Source organism: Phocoena phocoena, chromosome 20, assembly GCF_963924675.1.
Source record: "Phocoena phocoena chromosome 20, mPhoPho1.1, whole genome shotgun sequence".
NCBI classification, from domain to species: domain Eukaryota; kingdom Metazoa; phylum Chordata; class Mammalia; order Artiodactyla; family Phocoenidae; genus Phocoena; species Phocoena phocoena.
In genome coordinates, this window is record NC_089238.1 from 29,038,415 (window position 1) to 29,063,869 (window position 25,455).

General features: G+C 41.2%; 1 protein-coding gene across 1 annotated transcript in view; it reads left to right on the top strand.

Moving 5' to 3' along the window:
- Positions 1–25,455, top strand: part of FTO (FTO alpha-ketoglutarate dependent dioxygenase) — a 375,878-nt gene that overhangs the window by 160,438 nt on the left and 189,985 nt on the right. Inside the window, exons 6-7 of the mRNA XM_065898933.1 lie at positions 1,599–1,742; positions 7,991–8,110. Coding sequence (XP_065755005.1) covers positions 1,599–1,742; positions 7,991–8,110 — 264 coding nt within the window. The remainder of the gene's footprint in view (positions 1–1,598; positions 1,743–7,990; positions 8,111–25,455) is intronic.

The following is a 25,455-nucleotide window of genomic DNA, read 5'->3' on the forward strand; positions in this document are numbered from 1 at the left end:
AAATGTTCTAAAGTTAACTGTAGTGATGGTTGCACAACTCATGAATATACTAAAAGACGTTGAATTGTATGCTTTAAGTGGGTAAATTTTATGACATGTGAATTTTATATCTCAATAAAACTGTTACCACTCCCCATGCGCTCCCAAAAAACAAGGCCTGATTATACGTTCTTTACATCAGATGAACTCTAATCACCCAGGAAAAATATATATATTCCCCCCTCCTTTTTTTTTTTGGTTGCAATCATGGCTCCACCAGAGTTCGTTTAACTGGTCTTTTATTGATGGGAAATTTTGTGTTGTTTTTAATCTTTTATTGTAGTAGATGACATTTCAATCAATTACCTCTTATGTAGGTTACTCCATACTTGGGAAAGTAAAGGTGCAGGTAGAGTATGTTTATAGACAGAATGTCATTAAAAAAATGTTGTAGGGTTGTCTGTGGGACAAAAGTGAGTGGTAATTCATTTCCATTTTTTGTTTTCTCTTTGTAGTAAATTGGAGCCACTGCCCTTCTGCTCCCTACACTTCGGGATCTTCATATTAAAATACATATTAGTCAAGCTTCTGTTTTTGGCACAGAAACTTCATTTTTTTCCCCCAGGCATGCCCAGGTCACATTGTATCAAGTGGCAGTAACCGTGCAAAGAAATTTTGTACCAGGGGATTAGCCTTCAAGGTTATTTCGAAGGGATCCATTTAAATTGTAAATATTAAAATAAAAATACTCCGGGGAGACATTTCCCTCATTGGGTCTAAAGGATATTTACAGCTGGCGTTTTCTCATTGTAGGAAATCGTGTCATTATCAAAACAAACGGATGCACACTCCACCTGCATCCTCTTCTTTTCTGACATATGCTCATTCAAAGAGGGAGTTTGTCCATTTGACCTCTGTTTTGCTCCCACAGACTTAGAGAGGGATGGACTAGTTATCTGTGCCTTTGCTGATACCCAGGCACTAAGTTATGCCTTTCAACACGCCTTGAGGGTATGAACCACATATTCTCCATTATTTGAAGAATCTATTCTGCCAAGGCAGACTTGCAACTGCCTAGCGTATGCTTTTCGCAGAAAAGGAAAATGAGTTCTTTGCCCTGTGTTTATAACTTCATTTTTTTCCCCATTGCTGTTCTATTTTGTGTACTTTTGAACCAGTTCTACAGTCTGGTTACTATTTTTTCCCCATTGTTAGGTGCAGGGCACTTGCGATAAAGTCAGTGTTCTTGACTTCTTGGTTAATTAGTTATTCCTCCAATAACTACTTACTAAGTTTCTTTTATATTTAAGACTCAGTTCTAGGTGCTGCAGTATATGTATAGTATATACATTTTGAAACAGGGCTTTAGCCTTCAGGAGCCTACTCTTTGGAGGTATGAAGCCCATGTCATTAAAAGCAGCAAGATGAGTGACCCAGGTGATGGCCAAGCTGGCAGCACAGAGCCCAAGGAGAAAGCTACTAGAGTCATTCTTAAGTTGAGGAGCATAGGCTGACCTGTGAGGGCGACAGGTCCGGGAAGGGGACAGACGTCCTAGGAAGAGAGGGATGGTAACCTTGGAGTTTGCTTACCATCTCGGTGGCCGGTTCTATCTCTGCAGTGCTCAACGGGGACCTTGGATTACATCTTACAGCGCTGCCAGTTGGCCCTGCAGAATATCCGTGATGAGGCGGACAATGGTGAGGTCTCTTTGAAATCCTTGGAGCCAGTGGTTTTGAAACACGGAGAAGAAATCCACAACGAGGTAAGGACTTTCAAGAACTGTGAAGATTCTCTCCTACTTGCTAGCTAACAAGTTATTCGGCCACAGTTTGCTATGAGTATAAGAGACAAGGGATGGTTCATTACTTACAATAGGAGTAGCCAGGGCATGAGCATTTTTGTGCCAGTTCTCCAAGCCTCTGTTTCCACCGGGTAACGCACAGTGGGCTAGATAGCATGTGCACTTGGAGGGGTTGTGTTCTAGAAGAGGAGCCTGACCTGAGGTAACCTGACTCTTCCGTGATGGGCAGTAGGCATGTCTGTCGTTTGCTCCAGATCAAGACACGTCTTTATCCTCCAAGTCTGTTAGCAATCCTACCCTTTCTTCTGGAGGGAGAAACTCTATCTTCCAAGCGTGTTCACTATAAAGACATCCTTGCAATGAGAGTGTGAAGCAAAGGGCAAGATATGTAGAAACACAAACAAGAGACCCATGAAGGATAATCTTCCAGCAAGGACTGATGGAAACTGAAGGTGGATCCTTGGAGCAGGTGGACCCTTAGGAGCCTTGCCTTTTGTTCAGGAAATTAGTAGCGATTTTGCAGTCTGTGGGACCAGCATGTCTGGATCCCATGAGTCAGTGTTTCAAAAACTTTGTTAGTTTCATTAATACGTTTTCAATTTTTACTCTGTCTTTGGACTACATATATTGTTATCTCTTCAATACTTTTAAAAGAATCAACTCATTATTTATGTAAATAAAAGTTTTTAAAAAGGAAGCTTTATATTACCACTTTTAAGTGGAAAGCTGGTATCACTATCCAAAAGAAAAAGTAACCAGAAAACTCTAGCCTGTGAAAACAGCAATGTTATACTATTCCAGCAGATGCTTTTGGCCGGAGAAGGTTTGGAGCCTACAGTCTCTATTCTTCACGTTAAGAAGGAAGATTAGTGCGCAACTTCCTGTACATTCTAAAAGTCATTGAATTCTACACTGAAAATGGGTGAATTTTATGGTGGGTAAATAATACTCCCCCCCCCAAAAAAAAAACCCATTGAAATGAAAGTCAAAAAGAGATTACCAAGTGGTAGAGAATCTTTGAAGATTATCATCAATCAAAGACTTTTTTGGATATAATTAGAAGGATTGGTGGAGAATTAGAATACAAAAATGTTCTCAATCATCTCAGTAAATAATTGCTGAGCATGCGCGAGGCACTCTTTCTGGGTGCTTTCGGATATGTTGGGAAATAAAATAGACATTCTAGTGCAGGGAGATGACAATAAATAATAAACACACTACATCCGTTTATTACATAGTATGTTAGAAGTTGATAAGTGGTACAGGAAGAACCAAACAGGGCAAGGTAATGGAGATTGAGAGAAGCAGAGAACACTCCCGCTGACAAGATGTCCTTTGTCCAAGGTTGAGGAAGAGAGCCATGTGGTTTTCTGGGGAACAGCATTTCAGGCCGAGGGAGACACCACTGCAAGGGCCGTGCGGGTGGGAGAATGCCTGGTGTTCGTGGACTAGTTCAGGGACGGTCCGCTGTGAGTGGTGGGAGTGAGGCTGTTAGTTACAGGAGATGAGGTCACGGAGGTGGTGTGAGGGGATGGGGGACCGCAGATTGTATCAGTCGTTGGCGGTGTCTCTAAGGACAAGGGCTTTCCTTTTTACTCAGGGTAATAGCAAGCCGTTGAGGGGGTTTGAGCCGAGGAGAACAATGTTCCCACAGTGCCATGTAATATCTTTAAAGAGATATTTACTTATCTTACGAGCTGCTCCTCGACTTGAATAGAGAGGTCTCGAATCTGAGTAACGTGTGTGCCAGTCTTCTCTAATCCCCCAGTCTTTGATTCTTCAAGGTCATCTTCTTGCTTTCAGAATGAGTTCCATATGTCAGGACACATCATCAGATACTCTCCTGTGGCCATGCAAGTTGGCGTGCTCACGCTCTTCTGCGTTCTGTTGTTGAATGAGAGCACAAATGTCTATAATCCTTTCCACGGTTCTTACTGTTTGCTTTCCTCTTTCTTAAAGGCCACGTGCCTTTGCTGGACTAATTATAGGATGAAGCCCTTGGTTTCATGTCTGCAGTCTTTTGGGCTGTGTCGGTTTAGAAGTGGTTGGTTTTCCTTGTCTTAGATAGTTTCTAGCTAAACAATTTGGGGACTTTGGAGATTGGAACTGAGTACCTTAAGAGGGAAATGCATAAGCTGACCTGGGACCAAATCAAGAACCCAAACTAACTTGGCAGAAGTAGGTGTCATCTGCTTACCTGTAAGAGTGTTGGAAATGATTTCCAACTCTACAGTGCTGTGGTGACTCAGAAGTACGGTTTTGGAATCTTACAGACTTTGCTCCCCAATGCCTAAGTGTCCAGTGACTAAGGTTCAGGTAGGTGGGTGGATTCTGTTTGTGCTTCCCCTTCAGACTTTTTCTAGACATTTCTAGGAGAAAAGCTTTTCTTGATTGACCTTTTTCTTTTTAATTAATTAATTTATGGCTGCGTTGGGTCTTCGTTTCTGTGCGAGGGCTTTCTCTAGTTGTGGCAAGCGGGGGCCACCCTTCATCGCAGTGTGCAGGCTTCTCACTATCGCGGCCTCCCCTGTTGAGGAGCACAGGCTCCAGACGCGCAGGCTCAGCAATTGTGGCTCACGGGCCCAGTTGCTTCGCGGCGTGCGGGATCCCCCCAGACCAGGGCTCGAACCCGTGTCCCCTGCATTGGCAGGCAGACTCTCAACCACTGTGCCACCAGGGAAGCCCTGACCTTTTTCTTTTTGACTATTCCATGGAGAAGGCAGGTGCAGGTGAAATAGGAAGGTTCTAGAGATGTTTCTCTGGGTCCCAGCTATGTAACTAACACTATCGTGAATGTGTGTTCATTTTTCTTTGATGATTCAGAAGGCCCTTCAAGATCCTGCAAGTTCCCTAGGCTGTCAGTGTGCCTTCTGATACCTGTGGGCATTAGGTATCTTTGCATTGTCACTGCACCAAAGATTGAATAATAGTGAATTTCCATTAAGTGTATGTCTGAAACCTGGGAGTTTGTTTTAAAAGCATCATGAACCCCGAGAGCACCTCAAGAGAGTTCCGGAAGCTGTGAGCCTCCCAGGAGGGACTGCACTCTGGAGAAGGGATGAAGACCCTCCTCCTGTCATGGCTAGCACGTTATCAGTCAGTCAATATGGTGAGACTGTGATTCTTTTTAGCCTTGAAGTAATAAAGCTTCTGTTCTGTTCTGAATCCTGACCCTTTGGTTTTCATGCAGCATCCACCCTGTGGCTGCAGCTTTCCTTCCTCATCCCCAGAGTCTGGGGTGGAGGGGTGCACACCTTTTTTTTTTTGGTAACCCAAACTGAATCAAGCAGCTGGAAATATTTTTTGCTTCCTTAATTAATTTTAAGGAGGGAGGCAACTGCTTCTCTTGGCAGTGTTAGCACTGGTGAGGGTGGCATTGGATGAATATCCTGTAATATTTTTTGCCCACAACATCGAAGTGAAAAAGTCAGGTTATGGAGTTGATTAAAATACATGCCAATGGGTTTGATGCCCACAAAGATTGTATCTCATGGGCAGTACTTCCACCCCTGAAAAAAAAACTCTGTTGGGAATAAGCTTCAGGGTTGAACTTTTCTGACTGGCCTCCGTGGAACGGGGGTGAGCATGAATTGACATGATTGTTGAAACTTCTCTTGCTCAGAAGATTTCATAAGATTGTGAGATTCTTGAGGACAGTAAGCGGTGGGCCTTGTGGCCTCATTTGGTCTGTTTTCTTAGTATCTACCAAGTGCCTGGCATATGGTCGGCTGTTCATTATTAACCCACTTAATCCTCACCACAAACCTATGTGGTGATTATGTAATTATCCTTATTTTACAGATGACAGAACTATTCAGTAGTGGAGCCCAGATCTGAACTGACTCCAGAACCCTTATTCTTAACCATGACACTGTCTGCTTCAAAAGACAGTTGGGCATCTAAGGAGGAAGATAAAGTCATTATTTGCTAAAATGGACAGGGTCTTTCTTTGCTCTCTTGTCCAACAGCAATGTTTCCAGGTATGCCCCTCTCCTTGCTTCTGAGTTTTCATTTACTGAAATCCAGACTCTATTGTACCTTTAAAGGCAGAATGAACTAATTACATATGATAATTATTTTGCTTCCTGGGATATCATGGTTGCCAAGGTTTATATGTTCTGTTCTTATAATGGAAAAAACCAGCCCAAAGATAGAAAAACCCTTTCAGCTCTCCCAAACATAGGGCTTGATGCTTTGCTGACAGGTTGTTCCTATAGTGTGAATAAATTTTATGTGAAATCTATTAAAAAGAACTCTTTTTTTCTTGTAACAAATTATGTTGTTAAACCTGCATCTAAAGAGAAGTTGAACTACATTTGTATTCATTTTCCTTTCAAAGCAGTTAAGTTTACCTCTGTTAACCACTGTCTTTTAATACTGCAGATAAGGTTTAACAACTATTGTCTGAATATTGTCTACATTCCTCTTTTTTTTTTTTTTGTTTAAACAGCTTTAACTGAAATCAGTTCTACGTATCAAACAAACATTTAGTTAATGTAAACTAAAACCCTTTCATATGACTTGGTGTTCTCAGATTAGTTGTTTGAGCCATTTTCACCAATGTTAAATCTTCACAAGTTGCTTTTGTTTGCCTCATGAAAGTTCAATATGGATAAACAAAACAAAAAAAATTCTTTGTGGTAACAGGTGAAGCTTATAATAGCTCTGTGCCTGTATATGGAACATGATTACCTTAGCAAAGCCAACCTTACTCACCATTAAGCTGTGAAAGCTCTACATTTCTTGAGACAACAGAGATAGAAAGAGCTTTGGGATGAATGAAGTTGTACTTTGATTGTAAAATTTGATTTTCAAGTTGGAGATGAGTGAAAGAAAATAGGAAAAAATTTCTTATTCTTTCAAAGCTTTACTCAGCCTCTCACCTACACATATTGGGATTATTTCAATTGCAGGAAGCAGAAAACTCAACCCGAATTAGTTAAGCAAAAAGGGCTTCAGGAATAGCTTGATCAAGGGTCAGTTGATGCCACCAGGACCCGGTTTTTAACTGTTCATCTTGCAGCTGCTTCCTACCGTGTTGCCCCCATTCTTCCCATTCTGCAAAATGTTTGAAGAATCCTCTTCCTGTATCTTCTGACAGTCTCAAGACTTACTCTGATTGAACATATGCCTGTTTCCCCCAAACCCAGTTATGTGACTAGGAGAAGTGTGGTGGGCTGATTGGCTCAGATTGGGTTGCACATTCCACTCCTGGTATAAGAGCTGGAGCTTTACCCAGACCACATGGACTGAGACTGGGGAAGGGAATGGATTATCAAATGAATAATGGGGTTTGGCTAGGATAGAATGATGCTAAGGAGGCAAATATTTGAAGTTTACCATACTAGGTTCATAGGAAGGAAAATAAATTAGTAGCGTCTTTACTGTTCTTTTTACCTATTGTCATTTGCCCTGACTGAACTGAAAGCGACAATTTAAATGGCTCCGTAGGTTTTATGCCACCGTAATTAACTTTATATTGTTCAAGTTATCTGAGTTGATGTTACCACCAGCCCCTCCTGGCCCATGGGTAAATTCTTTGTTTATTTTAGATCTAAGAAACTTAAAATTGATATCTTCTAATATGTGGCTGTGTTTTGCTCTTAATACTAGGTCTTTAAGAAAGATATTTAATGAAAACATACTTTGTTTGATTATATCTTTCCCATCCTACACAGTGCAGGCTGCTGTAAACTTTAGGATCTCAGGATCTGTTGTTGATTGACTTATAGTTTCCTCATGTCCGAGTGATGAACCAACCAACAACCTGGGTTGTCTCAGTAAGCTTTTTTTTTTTTTTTTTTTGCGGTACACGGGCCTCTCACTGTTGTGGCCTCTCCCGTTGCGGAGCACAGGCTCCAGATGTGCAGGCTCAGCGGCCATGGCTCACGGGCCCAGCCGCTCTGCGGCATGTGGGATCCTCCCGGACCGGGGCACGAACCCGTGTACCCCGCACAGGCAGGCGGACTCTCAACCACTGAGCCACCAGGGAAGTCTTCAGTAAGCTTTAAGACTACTCTCTTCCTGACTTGCAAAAAGGCTCAGGAGACTCCAAGTTATATTGGGAACTGGTTAGGCTGAGCTTTTCTCACCTTTTCTCACCCTATGGCTGTGAAGTTACTGGAGGAGAACTGAGTGACGAAGTTTACTGTCCTTGATTGTCCATCATGGTGGCATTATAACCACAGTCTTGTCTTTATGATCCCCAGGTCGAGTTTGAGTGGCTGAGACAGTTTTGGTTTCAAGGCAATCGGTACAAAAGGTGCACCGATTGGTGGTGTCAACCTATGACTCAGCTGGAAGAGCTGTGGAAGAAGATGGAAGGCCTGGTAAGTATCTGGGACCGGATTTCCTGGGATGTTGTGCTCCGGCAATCCTCGGCTGCCTAATTTGCATGGGTAAAGGCAAGAGAAAGACAAGTATCATATGATATCGCTTATATGTGGAATCTAAAAAAAATGATACAAATGAACTTATTTACAAAACAGAAGTAGACTTACAGACATAGAAAACAAACTTCAGGTTCCCAAAGGGGAAGGGGAGGCGGGGCTGGATAAATGAGGAGTTGGGGATTAACAGATACATGCTACTATAAGTAAAATAAACAACAAAGACCTGTGTAGCACAGGGAACTATATTCAATATCTTATAATAATCTATAATGGAAAAGAATCTGAAAAAGAATAGATTTATTTTTTCTTTTCTTTTATTTATTTTTGGCTGCGTTGGGTCTTTGTTGTTGCACGCGGGCTCTCGTTGCGGTGAGCAGTGGCTACTCTTCGTTGCAGTGCGCGGGCGTCTCATTGCGGTGGCTTCTCTTGTTGCAGAGCACGGGCTCTGGGCGCATGGGCTTCAGTAGTTGTGGCTCACGGGCTCTAGAGCGCAGGCTCAGTAGTTGTGGCGCACGGGCTTAGTTGCTCCGTGGCATGTGGGATATTCCCGGACCAGGGCTCGAACCCGTGTCCCCTGCATTGGCAGGCAGATTCTTAACCACTGCGCCACCAGGGGGGCCCTAGATTTATATATATACGTATAACTGAATCGCTTCGCTGTGCACCTGAAACTAACACAACATTGTAAATCAACTATACGTTAATTAAAAAATAAATAAAGACAAAAATCTCTAAATTAGTGAGTTAGGTTACTCTTGGGAAGGTAGTGGGAACAGCCAGGGATTTTGTCGGTACAAGCTTAGTTCCGTGCAGTGAACCTTTATTGAGCGTTTCCGACATGTAAGGCACCGTGTTAGACATACACGGGGAAGCGACGATGAGAACAGTACAACTCCTAAACTTCATTTGCATTTTTATATGCACCAGGCACTATTCTAAGAGTTTTCCCTATATTAACTTTTTTTTTCCTTTTTTCTTTTTTTTTTTTTGCGGTACGCGGGCCTCTCACTGTTGTGGCCTCTCCCGTTGCAGAGCACAGGCTCCGGACGCGCAGGCTCAGCGGCCATGGCTCCCGGGCCCAGCCGCTCCGCGGCATGTGGGATCTTCCCAGACCGGGGCACGAACCTGTGTCCCCTGCATCGGCAGGCGGACTCTCAACCACTGCGCCACCAGGGAAGCCCCCTATATTAACTTTTAAAGTTCTTACAGCAGTCCTGTGAGTTGCAGAAACTGTTATGAACCTTAATTTATAGACATGAAAACCAAGCCCTAGAGAAATTAAGTGCCTCGCCCAAGGTCATGGAGTAAGTGGCAGAGCGAGACTGAAACCCAGGCAGCCTGGCTTTGTAGCTTGTGCTCTTAACCACTACATTCCGTTTAACAAGGAGAGAAGCATGAATATTGCCAGGTGTTGCATTAGCTAAAATGAAATCCTGTAATAGAGATTTAAAAAAAAAATCACCATCCAGAGGCCGGAGTATTAAATTCGGAGCACTGGAGCTGGGACAGTTGTGAAACAGCAGATGTGGCTTTTGGGCACCTTGGGTGGGGAGAAGTAGGGTCGGATAAGGCATTCAGAGAGGATCATTAGGCCCCAGGAACTGTAAAAACAAGATCAGGAGTGGGGAAGTACAGTGTGATCAGAGCACGGGATTCAGGGGATGTGTCGTAGGAAATGTAGCTAGAAGGCAAGTTGAGGCCACTTGGAATAAGTCTAAATTAAAATAATAGTAATAATAGCAAATACTTATGTGATACTTATTAAGTACCAGACACTATTTTATTTAACTTCTATGACAACCCCATAAAGTAGGTATTTTTTCTCCCATTTTACACGTGAGGAGACTGAAGCACAAAAGGTTTACCTGCCTTCCTCAAGGTCATACAACTAAGTTGGGGAGCTGGGATGAGAACTCAGGAAGACTGGCTATAGGGTCATGCCATGTATCACCTCACTGTTCTACCTCCAAATCGTCAGGTATGGAATGTAGTGGAAAAGTGATAAAAGCCTGCTGACCTCTTGAGAGAGTACCACTGCACAGACTTTGAGATGTGCTAGAAACAGTGAACTGATTTGCAAAAACGGGTAGTTATTGCTAATCCCTATTTTATAATAATGAAAATATCAAGTCACAACCCTGAAGGGGCCCCAGTTCGAAAGTCTGGGTCAGAGTCCAGAAGTCTCTGCTTTTCAGACATTTCCTTAAATCTTTAAACCATGCCTTTTCATGAATATATGTCGGGGGGAGGAAAGTTGTCATCCTTTTAGTGTACTAATGGTATCACAAAAATGGATTTCTCCAAAGACTTGAATCAGTGCAAAATGGAGCATTGTAAAACTGGGTTTGGAGGTAATGAAAAGTTCATGCTGAAATTTCCTCAGTTAGTTCTGTTCCTAAAATTAGCCTGTGTGGAGTATGCTCCATTTTTATGGGATGTATACATAAGGCAGCTTCACTTTTAGGGAATTTCTTTTTCACTGTGTAATTCTGGTTTTGTTTGCATCTGAGTTAGAACTTCTTTACTTGCTGAACCTTGACACTAAGGCATCAGTTTGACTTTGGGATTGTAATTTGACAATTCTTTGAATTAGAGCTGGCAAACTCTAACAACTAAACAATTAGAGTTGGCAAAATAAGAAGGAAACTCACTGATTTTTTTTGAATGTTTTTGTATTGCTTTTGTTCAAGGGCTTTTTTTTTTTTTTTAAGTGAAATCTTTGGTTTTGTGAGCTTACCAGCGATGTTCATTAAGAATTCACTTAAACTGTTCAGTTATTTATATATTTTTAAATTTGGCGGTGATGGCACATTAGATCGACTGTCTCCCTTTATAACTCTCGTGTAAAAATACTAAAAAGAAGAACAGTCTTGGGAATTCTCCAGAGCGAGTTTCCTTGCAGTTGGTGTGGCATTACTAAGTGTTCTGAGTGAAATCAATGGCCTCTGTGTCTCAGCAAGTCTCAGAATGATCGTTATCAGCAGAGTGAAGGTTTGGGCCAAGATAAAAGGAATGGCACTTCTAAATTAAATTTCAGCTTCAAGCCTTTTTTTAAACGACTTTTAGCAAACTCATAAGAATTTACTTTTGCTATTGGAAGAGACAGAAGAGGATAATCATTGGGCAGGTCTACGGTTCTGTGGCTGTTAGTGCAGTGCCATCTGGTATTTGTGTGTTCTGGGTGGAATTGGCACTGGCTGGTTAAATTCCTACTTTGTACCAGCCCACCTCATATTTTTTCAGTTGTGAGCAGTAGGGGGCAATGTTGAGCTACCAGTTTGACGCCCCCAGATGCTAAGCCTTTCAGGAAAATGCAGACAAATGCACCATTAACTGTCCAGAATTATCCCTGTTGCTTCAAGTTAGCTGTAATCTCCAAGATTCCATAACACAGGAAATCAGTTGTGGGTTAACAAATTCAACAGCAATTTAACATAAAAAGTGCAGTGTTTGGTGCACATTTGGATTCTATAGAATTAGACTAAGCCAAACAGCCTTTCTGAATGTACTCACTTTGCTTCCAGGGAATATACGACTCAAAATGATGATCCTTTTAGACAAATGATTCTTCTTTATCGTTATGCTGTTTTGAATTGTAAAAATCACATGTGTGTTGTGGAAAGATTTCTCTAATTAATGTATTTTGTCTGTTCTGCAACATAGCATTGATCTCCTTTGGCGAGAAAATAAAACAAAAAACCTCGGGCAATATGTACATTACTTTTCACCTTTTGCTTGTGATTAAAGCAACCTTTGACAGCCCTCATACCAGGGAAGAGACTTGTGTTGTAATTCCTCTCTGTCTTTGTGTTCATTTTTTTCCTTTGTGGTTGGAAAGGAGTAGTCTCAGGTAGGATATAAAAGAAGAACGGAAAATGAGCTTTGAAATCACATTTCTTCCATTAATGGTAATTGCTTCACATGTCATAACCAGTCACATATTTTAAAAAGTTTAATCAGCTGTCTCTAAAACGTCCCTAGCCTCCACTGCCAATCCCCTGTTCCAGCAAGCAACGTTTTTTTATCACACTGTTTATTCTTAACGTTTCCCTCCCCGAGGATAGTTTTACTCTGGGCATGCTCTTGTGATGTAAATGTTAAACCTTATATTTGAATGACATTCTGATAAAATATCACATTTTCCCTGAATATTACCTCATGAAGTTTTGAGCCATTAAGCCCAGAGTACCAGAACCCTTTCTTTTTTCTTTTTCTTTTTTTTTTAAATTTATTTATCCATTTTTGGCTGTGTTGGGTCTTCGTTGCTGCACACAGGCTTTCTCTGGTTGCGGTGAGCGGGGGCCACTCTTCATTGTGGTGTGAGGGCTTCTCATTGCGGTGGCTTCTCTTGTTGCGGAGCACGGGCTCTAGGCGCACAGGCTTCAGTAGTTGTGGCGCACGGGCTTCAGTAGTTGTGGCTTGCGGACTCTAGAGCACAGGCTCAGTAGTTGTGGGGCACAGGCTTAGCTGCTCCGTGGCATGTGGGATCTTCCCGGACCAGGGCTCGAACCCGTGTCCCCTGCACTGGCAGGCGGAGTCTTAACCACTGCGCCACCAGGGAAGCCCCCCAGAACCCTTTCTTACAACCTAGGAAGTTAGCCTAGTCTTTCCTCTCATTTTGCTCTTCAGGAAGGTACTATGACACTAACACTATTTAAATATTTGTATTTGTGTTTTATTCTTTTTTAAAACCAGCCCACCACCCCACATCCAAGATTAGCGTATTATGGGGAGACTGTTCAGGATAAGAGACAGTTACCATTTGAAAGGAAACTGTACAGGCTTTGCTTTCTGGGTAAAAAAAAATATGAAAAGCCGAACTCTCCTGTGAGGTGAGGAAGTCTTGCTGTAGCCAGAGATTCAACGGATAGGCCATTTGTCTCTTAGGGTCTGGTATCGCACTTTGCAAAACTGACATTTATTTTACCTATAAAAATGTTTTAACACTATTGAATTCACAGTGATACAGAAAAGAATGCTAGGTGTGATGTCCTCTAAATTGATGACATTTATTCATTTCCTTTTGACCTTAAAAAAAAAGGTCAATTTGGTATAATTCAATAGAATATTCTAGAATACTTTCCAGAGTAAACATTTTCAGAAGTACGGATGATTTTTGTACGGGAGAGAAATTTCCTCCTTCTTTTTTCATTGCTTTTTTTTTTTTCTAGAAGACAAGGGTAGATCCTGATCGTTTTGAATGTTTTGAATTGCATTTCCTGCCTTGACAGGTCCTCGTGCTGGGATAGCAGTGCATTTACATGGCAGTTGGCCTTAATAACCTTTATTGACTTTAGTGGGTCAGAGCCAAGACTGGATTATTTTAATGTATCCGTTTTGAAACAGTGTAAAACACAACATATAATTATGTTAGGTAAGCTATCGGCTACATTTAATTCTACCCATTTATGTTAAAATTTGGCACGGGAGAGCAGAGAGATGTGGAAAATGAGTAGGTGCTATATTTAATACTGTTCAGTTTCTTGTTGTTAAAGTTTTAAGAGAGAAAGATACTTAAGAATGTGAAAGTTGTCCTTTAGGACTTAGTTGTAATCGTTTAATTTCAAGATGAGTCATGCCTTTCAGCTTGTCATTCTGGCCTGTGTAAATCATCTGGGAAAGCTCAGGCCGTGGAGCCTGTCCGTTGTTGTCTGGCTGAGCCCTTCTTAGTATAGGTTACACTAAGGTGGGGAATGATTGAGCCGAAGAGCAGTTTGTTTGTTTTTGGAGAGATTAATGAAGCTATCATCACAGTGCTTTAGATTAAATTCTTTGTAACTGAATAAAGGAACAAGGCTGCTTTTTCACATACTGAAATATACGCGAGGTATATTGTTTTTTGCCATCTTATTATAGTTCAGTTAGCTAAGTTCATTTTAAACTTTCTTCCAAGATTAAAGATTTTTGGGGGTGTGAGGAAGAAAGTGATGTAAATAGAAATGTTAATTTTTTGTCCATATTAATGGTGGAGTCATCAACTTATATATATATGTGTGTATGTGTGTGTGTGTGTGTGTGTGTGTATGTGTATATATATATATATATATATATATATATATTATATTTATATATCTCTCCCCTTTAACGTTAATGTATATACTAAATTATATTTGCTAATATGAATCCTGTCTTCCATTTTTCAGAGTTAGCGTTTCTGATATAGGAGCAAAGTATATTATAGTAATTTAGGATCTGGTGTGAAATGTCGAGTGGTTTTAAATGAAAATTTAAACTCCCTTTTCCCTTTTTTGACTGGTACAGTGCTGAGTAGCTCAGGAGAAGCACGGATTGGAGGCAGGTAAACAGTCACAAGCACCCAACAATTCAAATTATGTATGCAGACTCTGAGCTCTGGGACCTTCTATGTTTGTTTAGCTTTGGAAATTTGGAGAAAAGAAAAAAGTCACTTTTCAGCTATAGTGGCTTAAAACCCTTGGCTCACCTTTCTTCTTACCTTAAACGTGTTCACTGAAGGTTGGTTCTTTCCTTATGCCTCCCTCTCCACCCCTACTCCAATTCCACACCTCTGTATTATTCTATTAAGAGTAAAATATCTGGGGGGAAATTGTACATATAACTTAGCAATGAATTTCGAACAGGTTTTGATGCCTTTGATTGCCCGTCTGGATTTCTCTCAGATTTTTCCAGTTTTTTCCTTTGTTGCTGCAGACTTAATAATGAGTTAAGAAAAAAAAAAAGTGTTGTGAATCCTGTCTTTTTGGGAAGAAATTTACAATTCCAAGAGTATTCAGGCTTAAGCCTCAGAAACAGAATGTGCATGGAAAGCACAAAGGACTGTGTTTATGATTCCCTTTGAAGTGTTTTTGCAACTGGATAAGGAACATTTCAGAAACCGTCTGATAGTGTTCAGGGTAAATACTTGAACCCCTTTAGAGAATTTCACACACAGATACTGTGTAGCAGAAAAAAGGGATACTTATGTTTCTTAAAGCTACGACAGCCTCCAGCTTTGTACTTAAAGACAGAGGTGTGGAATAGAATTCTACTGAGGATACATCCAGTGACAATATCTCCAGGAACATCAGAGCAAACCAGTGGGTAGGACTTTCTGTTTTTAACCCGTCCGTGAGCTGTGTGAGAGCTGAGCTCTATTGGTACCAAGCACTAGGATGTGCCTGTTACATTCCAGGAATGTTCAGAGGATTGTCCCAGTGCCTCTGCTCTGCTCACAATGAGAACGAGGCTACAAGTGCTGAAGATGGTGAGACAAAGCAGCAGGAGCCGGGAGATTCCAAGTGAAAGCCTTGCCATCTCTCTTAACTCTTATTAGTTGGTGGAGAGAAAAATGGAATAAACAGCTAAGGTTCCTATTTGAGCCTGGTTTCGTAGGCTTTAGCTAAATTTTGTTAGCATTTGTTAATAAACACACAGACACGCACACCCATTTCACATATGTTCGATATATTTTTCAAGTAGACGAATTCTCTTGTTATATATCATTTTAACCACACTGGGATTCAGGTTGATGTACAGGTGTGAAGAGCCCACTCGGTTTCCCTGGGGAGCTATTGGAGCCTTGGCTGCTGGAATTTGTCTTGGATTGCTTTGACTAGCAGACCGTCGTGGCATTTCAGATGTGAATTCAGAAGCCTTCAGACCAGATTGGGGTGGTAGGAATTTCCATTTTTCCTAGAAAAGATAGAGCATAAAACAAATGTATGCTGTATTTCCTCTGGTTTTTTGGGGGGCAGGGAGTGGGACAGTAAATTCAGCTCTAGTCATTTATCTTTTTATAAATATCTTTGACATATTCTAGAAGAAGATCAGTCTAAAGGAATGAAATTTAAAAAAACAAACAAACAAAACCCTACAGGCCTACGGTTTTGCAAGGGAAGCAAGATTTCCAAAGGCTATGTACCAACGGTTGGGAATATTAATCAAGGTCTTAGGATCTTATTTCCCAAGGTGGTTATTGAATGGTCCCTAAAACTATTCCCTTCTGAAGAAAAGTGTTTTGCTGATCAAATGAGAGAGTTCGTAAAATATAAAAATACTATACTCATACAAGTCATCACCAGGAGTGATTTTAGAAGGAAGTATAAACAGGTGTCAAATTTTGTACTGGACCCCTTACTTAGAGGTTATCTGAGTCTCCTTAGTGCCAGCATCCCTCCCTGTTTCCCATTTCCCTTCCTGTAGAACTAGGGTCAGTCCTGGAGCTAAAGGGACTCACAGTGGTCTGGAGCTCAGGGCTACTCTGGTAATGTTTCTCCTTTACTGGGGGCTAAATACTTTGGGAGGCAGGGCTGGGAATCTTTCCACATTTTGCAAAAATGTCTCTATGGACAAATGTGCTCCAAGTGCCGAAATCCCAGAGAGCTCAGGGAACACATTAAGTCGACTCTTTTGTGCATTAAGGGTAACATAACCATCGTCCTGCTCTCTTCTTGTTGACATCTGCAAAAAATGACCTTTTTTTTAAACCAAAGGAAACTGATATGTTGCCTTTTCGGTCTTCCTGAAAGAATCTCTGTGATCATTTGTAGATGATATTCTTAACACCATCTTTTCCCTAACATGTAAATTATGATCAACTTTTTGGTATTTCCACAGTCTCAGCCCATCTGGAACCATCTGTGACAATCTCATTTGTAAATTTTTCCTTGATGTGTATAAAAATCTCAGATAATCTCCAACTTGGTTTTGATTGATTGACAAAATTAGCCTTCACATAAAAATCTGGAGTCTTATGGCCATATTCAAAATTAATTTTCAGTGTTTAAGACAAATCTGCTCTGGTTATAAAGACCTGGAACAGGTGGTAGCTTGATAATATATATCCCACTGACTTAAATGTTATTAATTTAAATGAGCACTTATGAAATTGCCCGGAATTATGCATCAGATCTCCTTTAACAGATGTTGAGGGATTAAGAAGGCTTGTATTTTATTTAACGTCATAAACTTTTCTTGCAGTTACCAGTGAATTTTTTAACAGACGAAAGTAGTGGGATATGCCAGTCCTTGTAATAAATTAGTATTTTCTTGGTACTGGGATCTCATATCTTGGGCCACCTGAACCGTAGTTGGGAAAGGTATGGCCCAAGATATGAGATCCCAGGCCCTCTTCAGCCATCTAGTAATAAGTATCTCAAATGTAACAAATCCAAAACCAACTCTTGATTCCCGTAACTCCCCCTAGCCTTTCTCCCAGTATTGCACAGCCAGAAACCTTGGAGTTGTCTTGATTTATCTCTTGATTTATCAGTGAATCCAGTTAGCTCTATTTTCAAAATAGATTCATGATCTAATTACTCTTTACCACCCTCTCTGCTACTACCTTGGTGTAAATAACCTCCCTATTTCTACCACTTAATATGTTCACCCCTGTTAAGAGTGTTCCTTTCAAGTATGTCAGGTTATTTCACTGCCCTGGCTCAAACTCACCATCCCGTTCAGAAATCCAACTTCCTTGTGAGGGGCCTAGTGCCCTCTAGGATCTGTCCACCCACTCCCTCCTCTCCCCACCTAAGTCTTTTCCCTCCTCCCCCTCCTCCTTCTAGCCTTCTTTACTGTCTTTAGAACATGCCTGGTTTCCTCCTGCCTCAGGGCCTTTGCATTTGCTGTTGCCTCCGTCTGGCACATTCTTCCTTCTCCTGACTCACTCTGTCACTTCCTTCCCAACTCTCTGCTGCTGTCCCTCCTTGGAGAGGATTTTCTCTGACCAAGCCCTCTCTGGTTGCAGAGCAAGAGTGGCTCTGTTCTGCTTTCCCTCCTACTGCTCTCCCCTGCCTGCCGTGATACCACGTATGTGTTTACGGTCTGCCTCTACTTATAGAATCCTCACGAGGGCAGGGACTTTGTTTTATTCACTATTGTTTCCCCAGCTCTTAGGACAGTGCCTGATATTTAGTAGGTAATCGACCCCTAACTTGTTAAAGAAAATTAGGAGTTTGGGATTAACAAATACACACCACTATATATAAAATAGATAAACAACAAGGATGGACCTGCTGTATAGCACAGGGAACTATATTCAATATCTTATAAATAACCTATAATGGAAAAGACTGAATAACAAACAAACAAACAAAAAATATATATATATAACTGATCACTTTGCTGTATACCAGAAACTGATACAACATTGTAAATTAACTATACTTCAATTAAAAAAAAAAGAAATGGGGAGTTCCCTGGCAGTCCAGTGGTTAGGACTCCACGCTTCCACTGCAGGGGACCTGGGTTCAGCCAAAACAAGACAAAAAAATGAATTCATGTTGGGTCAGCATTCCACCCTTGCCATTTCCTCACTTCCAGGCTCAATAGCATAGCCTTCAATACATTCTTTTTAACTCTGTACATTTTCCTCAAATGTTAGGTCCTGCTTCACAGGAATATTTTGGGGTTAGTTTTATTTTTAAACGAACGTAACCCTCGTAGCAGTACCCCCAAAACATCCTGAACATTAAAAAGTAATAATAATATCAAGAGCACAGAGGATGTACCAGAATGTTCTGTTTTATGCCTTTGGCATTTACACTGTGAAGATGGAGCAATCACTGGCGAACAACTTATGCGAATATGAAAACTCTTTTTTTTTAAAAAAATGAGAGATGTAGGTAGGTTATTAAGTTTCCCCGAGTAATAGTGCTGTGAAAACTTAAGAATCATGGTGTTTTTGCCTCATTTGTTGGCATTCTTCGTATTTTAGATTTCCCTATTCTTGAAAAAATAGAGTACAGTTGTCATAAAATTAAATGAGTTCCCCAACAGAGCTTGGACTTTTCATGACTAATTTCCCAAGTTAGATAGGGAAAGTGGCGTGAACTGGACAGGTGTGGGGTACAGAACTAGGGAAATCTCTGAGGAGCAAACTGACTTCTGCTAGACAAGCTGAAAACTGATTAAAATATTTATCATCCTTTGGGTATGCAATAGCTTTTGATGATGGAAGGCATGTTAATATTCATCTTTGCTGCTTGTCTACACTTCAGACAGATCCCAGGAAAGAATGTTCAGATGACCAGTTTTCTCTCCTCACCAGGAGTCCTTGAGACCCAGTACAGCTTGGAACCAAGAAATGCCTTGTGATGTGACTGAGCTTTTCCTCTGGGGGGTGGGGATGGGAGGAATACAAACCAGGAGAGACCTTTGGAGTGGAAAGCTTTAAAGGATTACTGCTTTCTCACAGGAAGTCTTTTGCCAGAACAAAGGGAGAAGTTTGGTCATTTTATAAGCAGCAGAACTGCCGAGGCCAAGTCCATGAGGCTGACTTGGCTCCTTGGGGGGATCTAAGCCTTACAGAGGATTTTGGGGTAAATGCCAGTGTGGGCTGAAGATTCCCCTCTCCTTCCCCCTTCTCCCCATCTTTACTGAGGAAGTTGTTTGCTGCTGATGCCCAGGTCTTCTGACTGGTTCCTCTGGAGTGCTCCATCTTGTTCTCATCTTGAGACGGAATAAGTATAGATGGTGTCCAGTTAGGCAGGCATGAACAGCATAAGGTGGCCTGCTGCGGTTCTCAAGACCTGTCTTTTTTTTTTTGCGGTACGCGGGCCTCTCACTCTTGTGGCCTCTCCGGTTGCAAAGCACAGGCTCCGGACATGCAGGCTCGGTGGCCATGGCTCACGGGCCCAGCCGCTCCGCGGCATGTGGGATCTTCCCGGACCGGGACATGAACCCGTGTCCCCTGCATCGGCAGGCGGACTCTCAACCACTGCGCCACCAGGGAAGCCCGACCTGTCTTTTTTTTTAATTTTTTTTTATTCATTTATTTATTTTTGCCTGTGTTGGGTCTTCGTTTCTGTGCGAGGGCCTTCTCTAGTTGTGGCAAGCGGGGGCCACTCTTCATCGCGGTGCGCGGGCCTCTCACTGTCGCGGCCTCTCTTGCTGCAGAGCACAGGCTCCAGACGCGCAGAGCTCAGTATTTGTAGCTCACGGGCCCAGCTGCTCCGTGGCACGTGGGATCTTCCCAGACCAGGGCTTGAACCCATGTCCCCTGCATTGGCAGGCAGACTCTCAACCACTGCGCCACCAGGGAAGCCCTTAAAATTTTTTTTTAATTGAAGTATAGTTGATTTACAATGTTGTGTTAGTTTCAGGTGATTCACTTTTATATATATATCTGTACATACACATACATATATATACACATGTGTGTATATGTATTTTTTTCTTTTTTAGATTCTTTTCCCTTATAGGTTATTACAAAATATCGAGTAGAGTTCCCTGTGCTATACAGTAGGTCCTTGTTGGTTACCTGTTTTATATATAGTAGTTCGTATCTGTTACTCCCAAATTCCTAGTTTATCCCTCCCCACCTTTCCCTTTGGTAACCATGTTTGTTTTCTATGTCTGTGGGTCTATTGCTTTTTTTTTTTTTTTTACCTTTTAATTTTTATTGGAGTATAGTTGATTAACAATGTTGTGATAGTTTCAGGTGTATGTGAGTCTATTTCTGTTTTGCATGTCAGTTCATTTGTATCTTTTTTTTTTTTTAGTTTCCACATATAAGCAGTATATGATATTTGTCTTTCTCTGTCTGACTTACATCACTTAGTATGATAATCTCTAGGTCAAGACCTGTCTTTTAATTTTTTCTTTTTTTTCTTTAATGGGAGAAAGAATCTGGCTTATTAGTTTAGTTAATGAAGCAGTGTTGTTTTCTGTCTTGATTGGAATAGCCTTGATTATATTTTTGAAGACAAGTAAGAGCCCTGAAAGAAGCTGACCTTTTTATGGAGCTGTCTGAAAAACCTGGCAATTGAATAGAATATTCTCATAAAAGCAGTAATATGTGAAGATACTTAGTTTCTGTCTTTAAAATCTGAAAATTCAGAATCTTCCCCCTTTTGCATTTTAGTTTCTATTATTCCATGCTGAGATATTTTTATGAAAGATACCTTAGAAAATTGGACAATAATGATATATTTGAAAACTCTTAAAAGAGTGAAAAAGAAATGTTTTTCTTCACCCTAGTCATTTAATCATTCATCTGCTCCACTTTGCATAGATAGTGTGAAGTTATGCAAAAAGTGAGGACTTGTGTCTCCCAGGTTGATAAGGCACAAGGCAGTAAGTAATTCAAAGGGAGGAAAAACAAAGGAGAAAAGTGAATTCTGACAGAGGCCTTTGGGAATACAGAGGATTTTGATAGCTAGAGCCAGGTGGAGTCTGTAACGATGGCCGAAGCAGAGACACTGTAGTGGGAAAACACAAGCTCTCCTCACAAATTTTATTAGACTGGATGGAGTGTGCTTTGGGTGAGTCCAGCAGTGAGAGAGATTAGGAAGATTAACAAAGACCTTCTTTTTCTAATGCATTTCTCTGTAAGGTAAGGCGCTCTCACCCCTTAATAACTGGTTTCCTATCAAAGTCATGGGAAGCAAAGTGCTAAACATGCACAACTAAAAATAAAATGAAACTATTTTATTATCTTGCATCTGCAAAGATTTTACTTGGGAAACAAGTCAAGATTGTATTATTTGCACTGACTCCAAGACCTATTTGCATCCTGAATACAGCGAACAAGCAACACTACATTTTCAGAAGGAGAATTACAAATGAGTTGAGGCTTTTTCCAACCAAGGTCTTTTTTTTTTTTCCCTCAAAAATTGAATACCGGACCTACTGTATAGCACAGGGAACTATACTCAATATCTTGTAATAACCTGTAATGGAAAAGAATCTGAAAAAGAATGTAAGTATATACATATACATAATTAAATAAGTATGTATATATCTGAACCACTTTGCTATATACTTGAAACTAACACAACATTGTGAATTAACTATACTTCAATTAAAAAAAAAATTGAATACCAGCCTAATAATTTTGGACTTTGGTCAGAGGCAGGTCTTCCCTTGTGGGAACCACCTGTGATTCTCTTCCGTGTTTAGGAACCTTAGGTCTATTTCCTTTTTTTTGTTTTTTTTTTTGTGTTTTTTTGGATATTGGAATTGTGGTTTGGAGGAAATGACATCTCCACTGCCTTTTCTAGAGGCAGCAGTCTTGAAGACGTAAGTACTTGCATAGAAGTATTTTGAAATACAAAGTGTCATTCATGAGTTACTTGACTTGGATCAGGATAGCAGGTGTGGTCATTTGTCATTTCCACCGCTGAAAAAGAGCGTTTTCTTCCCCATGCGTATCTCCCCATTCTTTGGCTAATAGCTCCAAGTTAGTGATTGTGCACCCCACCCTGTCCTACATTTGCCATTGCACTTTGGCATGTCAGTCACACCACTTGAAAGACGGAGTCAGTGTTCGGAATGTAAATAGTGGCTGTTCATTCTGGTCTCTCCCACCTTTATATATAGATCTCTGCTAGACTTTCACTTTTTCCCTCTCTGTGATGTTTTTATTTTCTAGTGACCACTTTGATTACTTCCAGGGCACGAGGTGTTAATTCTTGAGTGATTAATAATTCTCTGTGAGTTTGTTCTTCAGATGCGAGCTTCTGCAAGATTGCCTTTACTTTGATTCTGTTTGGGAATCTAAGGTCTTGAGATAATGTAGAGGCCACCTGATTTATCAGCGAGATGGAGAAATGACGTTATAGGGCTACTGTTTATGTACCAGAGAACCTTATGAGAGAGTCACACCCAGGTGGCGCTTTCCTAGAGAACACAGTGGACTTTGTAACTTTTCAGAATGCCTTCTCCTTGGATATCTCTTTTTTTCCTCACAGTGCCAGAGAAACTGGTAGCAGAGATGTAGGCAGATTTGTCATTGTCTTTCCGGGCTGGAACATGAATCCTGTGCCCTTTATTTTTTGACTGTACCGTGGTACCCACACTGCTAGGCTCTGACAAGCTGAGGTCAACTGCCGTGGAATCCTGGAGCATCAGAGTTGGAAGGGACCCAAGAGATGGTCACCGCATTCTCTTCTTTTTGGCAAAGGAAGGGCTCAGGAGGTACAGAGGCTTGTCTGGGGGCAACAGAGCCAGGTACTGGTGGACCTAGAACCCAGATTCCCCAATTCCCAGTTCAGCATGTTCCACCATGCGCTAAGTCTCCCAGGGTCTATGCCTTCTCTGATGCATTCACCAGCTTTCAGCTGGATGCTAGTAACAAAATATGATAAAAGGAATGTTTCTCTGGAGTCTTTTCTCTGCCTGTGTTTGGGCCTGGCATATCAAAATTAGGCTCTTTCGTGTTGAGGTAAACAATTGTTTCTGTTCATCCAGTGACCGTTCCTCCTCTAACAGCCTCTGGATGTTCTTTTGGGGACCAGTTTCTTTTAGTGGATGCAGGTGGAGTTGCATTGCCTTCGTCTGGCTACTCCACAAGCATGTGACCTGAGCTAGGTCTTTCAGATCAGCTCTCCCAGGACTATTTGCTGACACATGCACATGGCGCAGAATTCAAAAAGTATCAAAGCATATGCAGCGCAAAGAAAGCCTTTCTCGCCACTCGCTCTCCCAGACAACCATTTCTTTTTCCTCAGAGGCTAGCGCTATTCACAAACATTTTTTGTACCTTTCCAGAGATATTCTATATACTTACAAATACATATGTGCTTTTTTTTCAAATGAATAAACACTGTATCTTAGAGACCTTTTCATATTTGTACATTCATTTATAACTGCGTAGCTTTTCATTGTATGGTGTCATAATTTATTTAACCAGCCTCCTACTGTATTCAGTCTTCTGCTTCTGTAAATAATGTTTTAGTGAATATCCTAATATAGGCGTACCTTGGAGGTATCGTGGGTTCAGTTCTAGACCGCTGCAATAAAGTGAATTTGCAGGAAAGTTAATCACTCGGGTTTTTTGGTTTCCCAGTGTGTATAAAAGTTATGCTTACTGTAGTCTATTACGTGAATATTTTTAGAATCATGTCTAAAAAATGTACATACCTTAATTTAAAAATACTTTAAGGCTAAAAACTGCTACCGTCTGAGCCTTCAGTGAGTCATAATCTTTTTGCATGAGTAACATCAAAGATCGCTGATCACAGATCACCATAACAAATATAATAGTAATGAAAAAGTGTGAAATATTGTAAGAACCACTGAAATGTGATTCAGAGACACCAAGTGAACAAATGCTTCTGGAAAAATGGCTTGCTTGATGCAGGATTGCCACAAACCTTCAATTTGTAAAAACCAATAATATCTGCAAAGTACAGTAAAATGAGGTTTCCCTGTACATAAGATGTCCACATATAGCATCTATGATAATGCCTAGGAGTAAAATTGTTCGATCAAAGAATATGTGTATTTTCAGTTTTAAGAGAGATGGTCAAATCGCCTTACATAGGTAGAGTGTATAGCAGAGTTTGTGTGTGTGTGTGTGTGTGTGTGTGTGTGTGTGTGTGTGGTGTATTTTCAGTTTTAAGAGAGATGGTCAAATCGCCTTACATAGGTAGAGTGTATAGCAGAGTTTGTGTGTGTGTGTGTGTGTGTGTGTGTATTTATGCCTGTGTATTCATATGTAGAGTTTATGGGATGCAGTGCCTATTTTCCCTACATCCTTACCAGTGACAGTATGATAACACTTTTTTCAGGTATGCTTGATGAAGAATGGTTCCTGTTTTGTTTATGAAGAAACTGAGGCTCAGAGAGGTTAAGTGACGGAAGTAGTGAACGACAGAACTGGGGTTTGCAGTTAGCCGAGGCAGCCTGGTCCCAGAGTCTGCTCTCTGAATCACTATAATAATCTTAGCTAAAGCTCCATTCTCTTACTTGCAACCAAGGAATCCTGACAGATTTCGAGGTTCCAGCAAGGAACACTCATATTTCCTCGGCTGGTAAATGTGGGAAGTTGCTCTTTCACCCTGGAGTTGTCTGCCAAATCAGCTGAATCAGTCCAGGTGATCAGAGCAGTTACTCTGACCTCCAGCGATATCATTATGCAGTGGAATTGAGTTTTATATGGGAAGTAGGTGGCCCTTTACCCTGCTGAGTCTTAGGGTCCAATGCCATAGCTGTTTTCATCAATGGAAGGTAAAGGGTGGTGGGGTCTCCTTGCCCCTGGAGACATGGCACGTTACCTGATTTTCTGTTCAGAGTTACGTTCCTGTTGGATTCTATTCAGGTCTGAGTTTCGGTGGTGATGTTCTGCTGTGATGAGCCTCGTTGGCCTCTCCTGCTCACCTTCATTCTTCCTCCACCTGTCAGGCTTCATTAGGTCATTTAAACGATGACTCACTTTCTGTTCTGGGTCCTTCTCTGCTTGGCCATGGAACTGTGAGTTCAAGTCTTCACCCTGCACACACAGTTTCTAGGTAAGAGTTTATTGCTAGAAGACTTTGGGGAGGATTGAGATGGTTGGGGAGTGGTTAGAATTATATTTCCAGGTAAAGGCAAGGATGAAA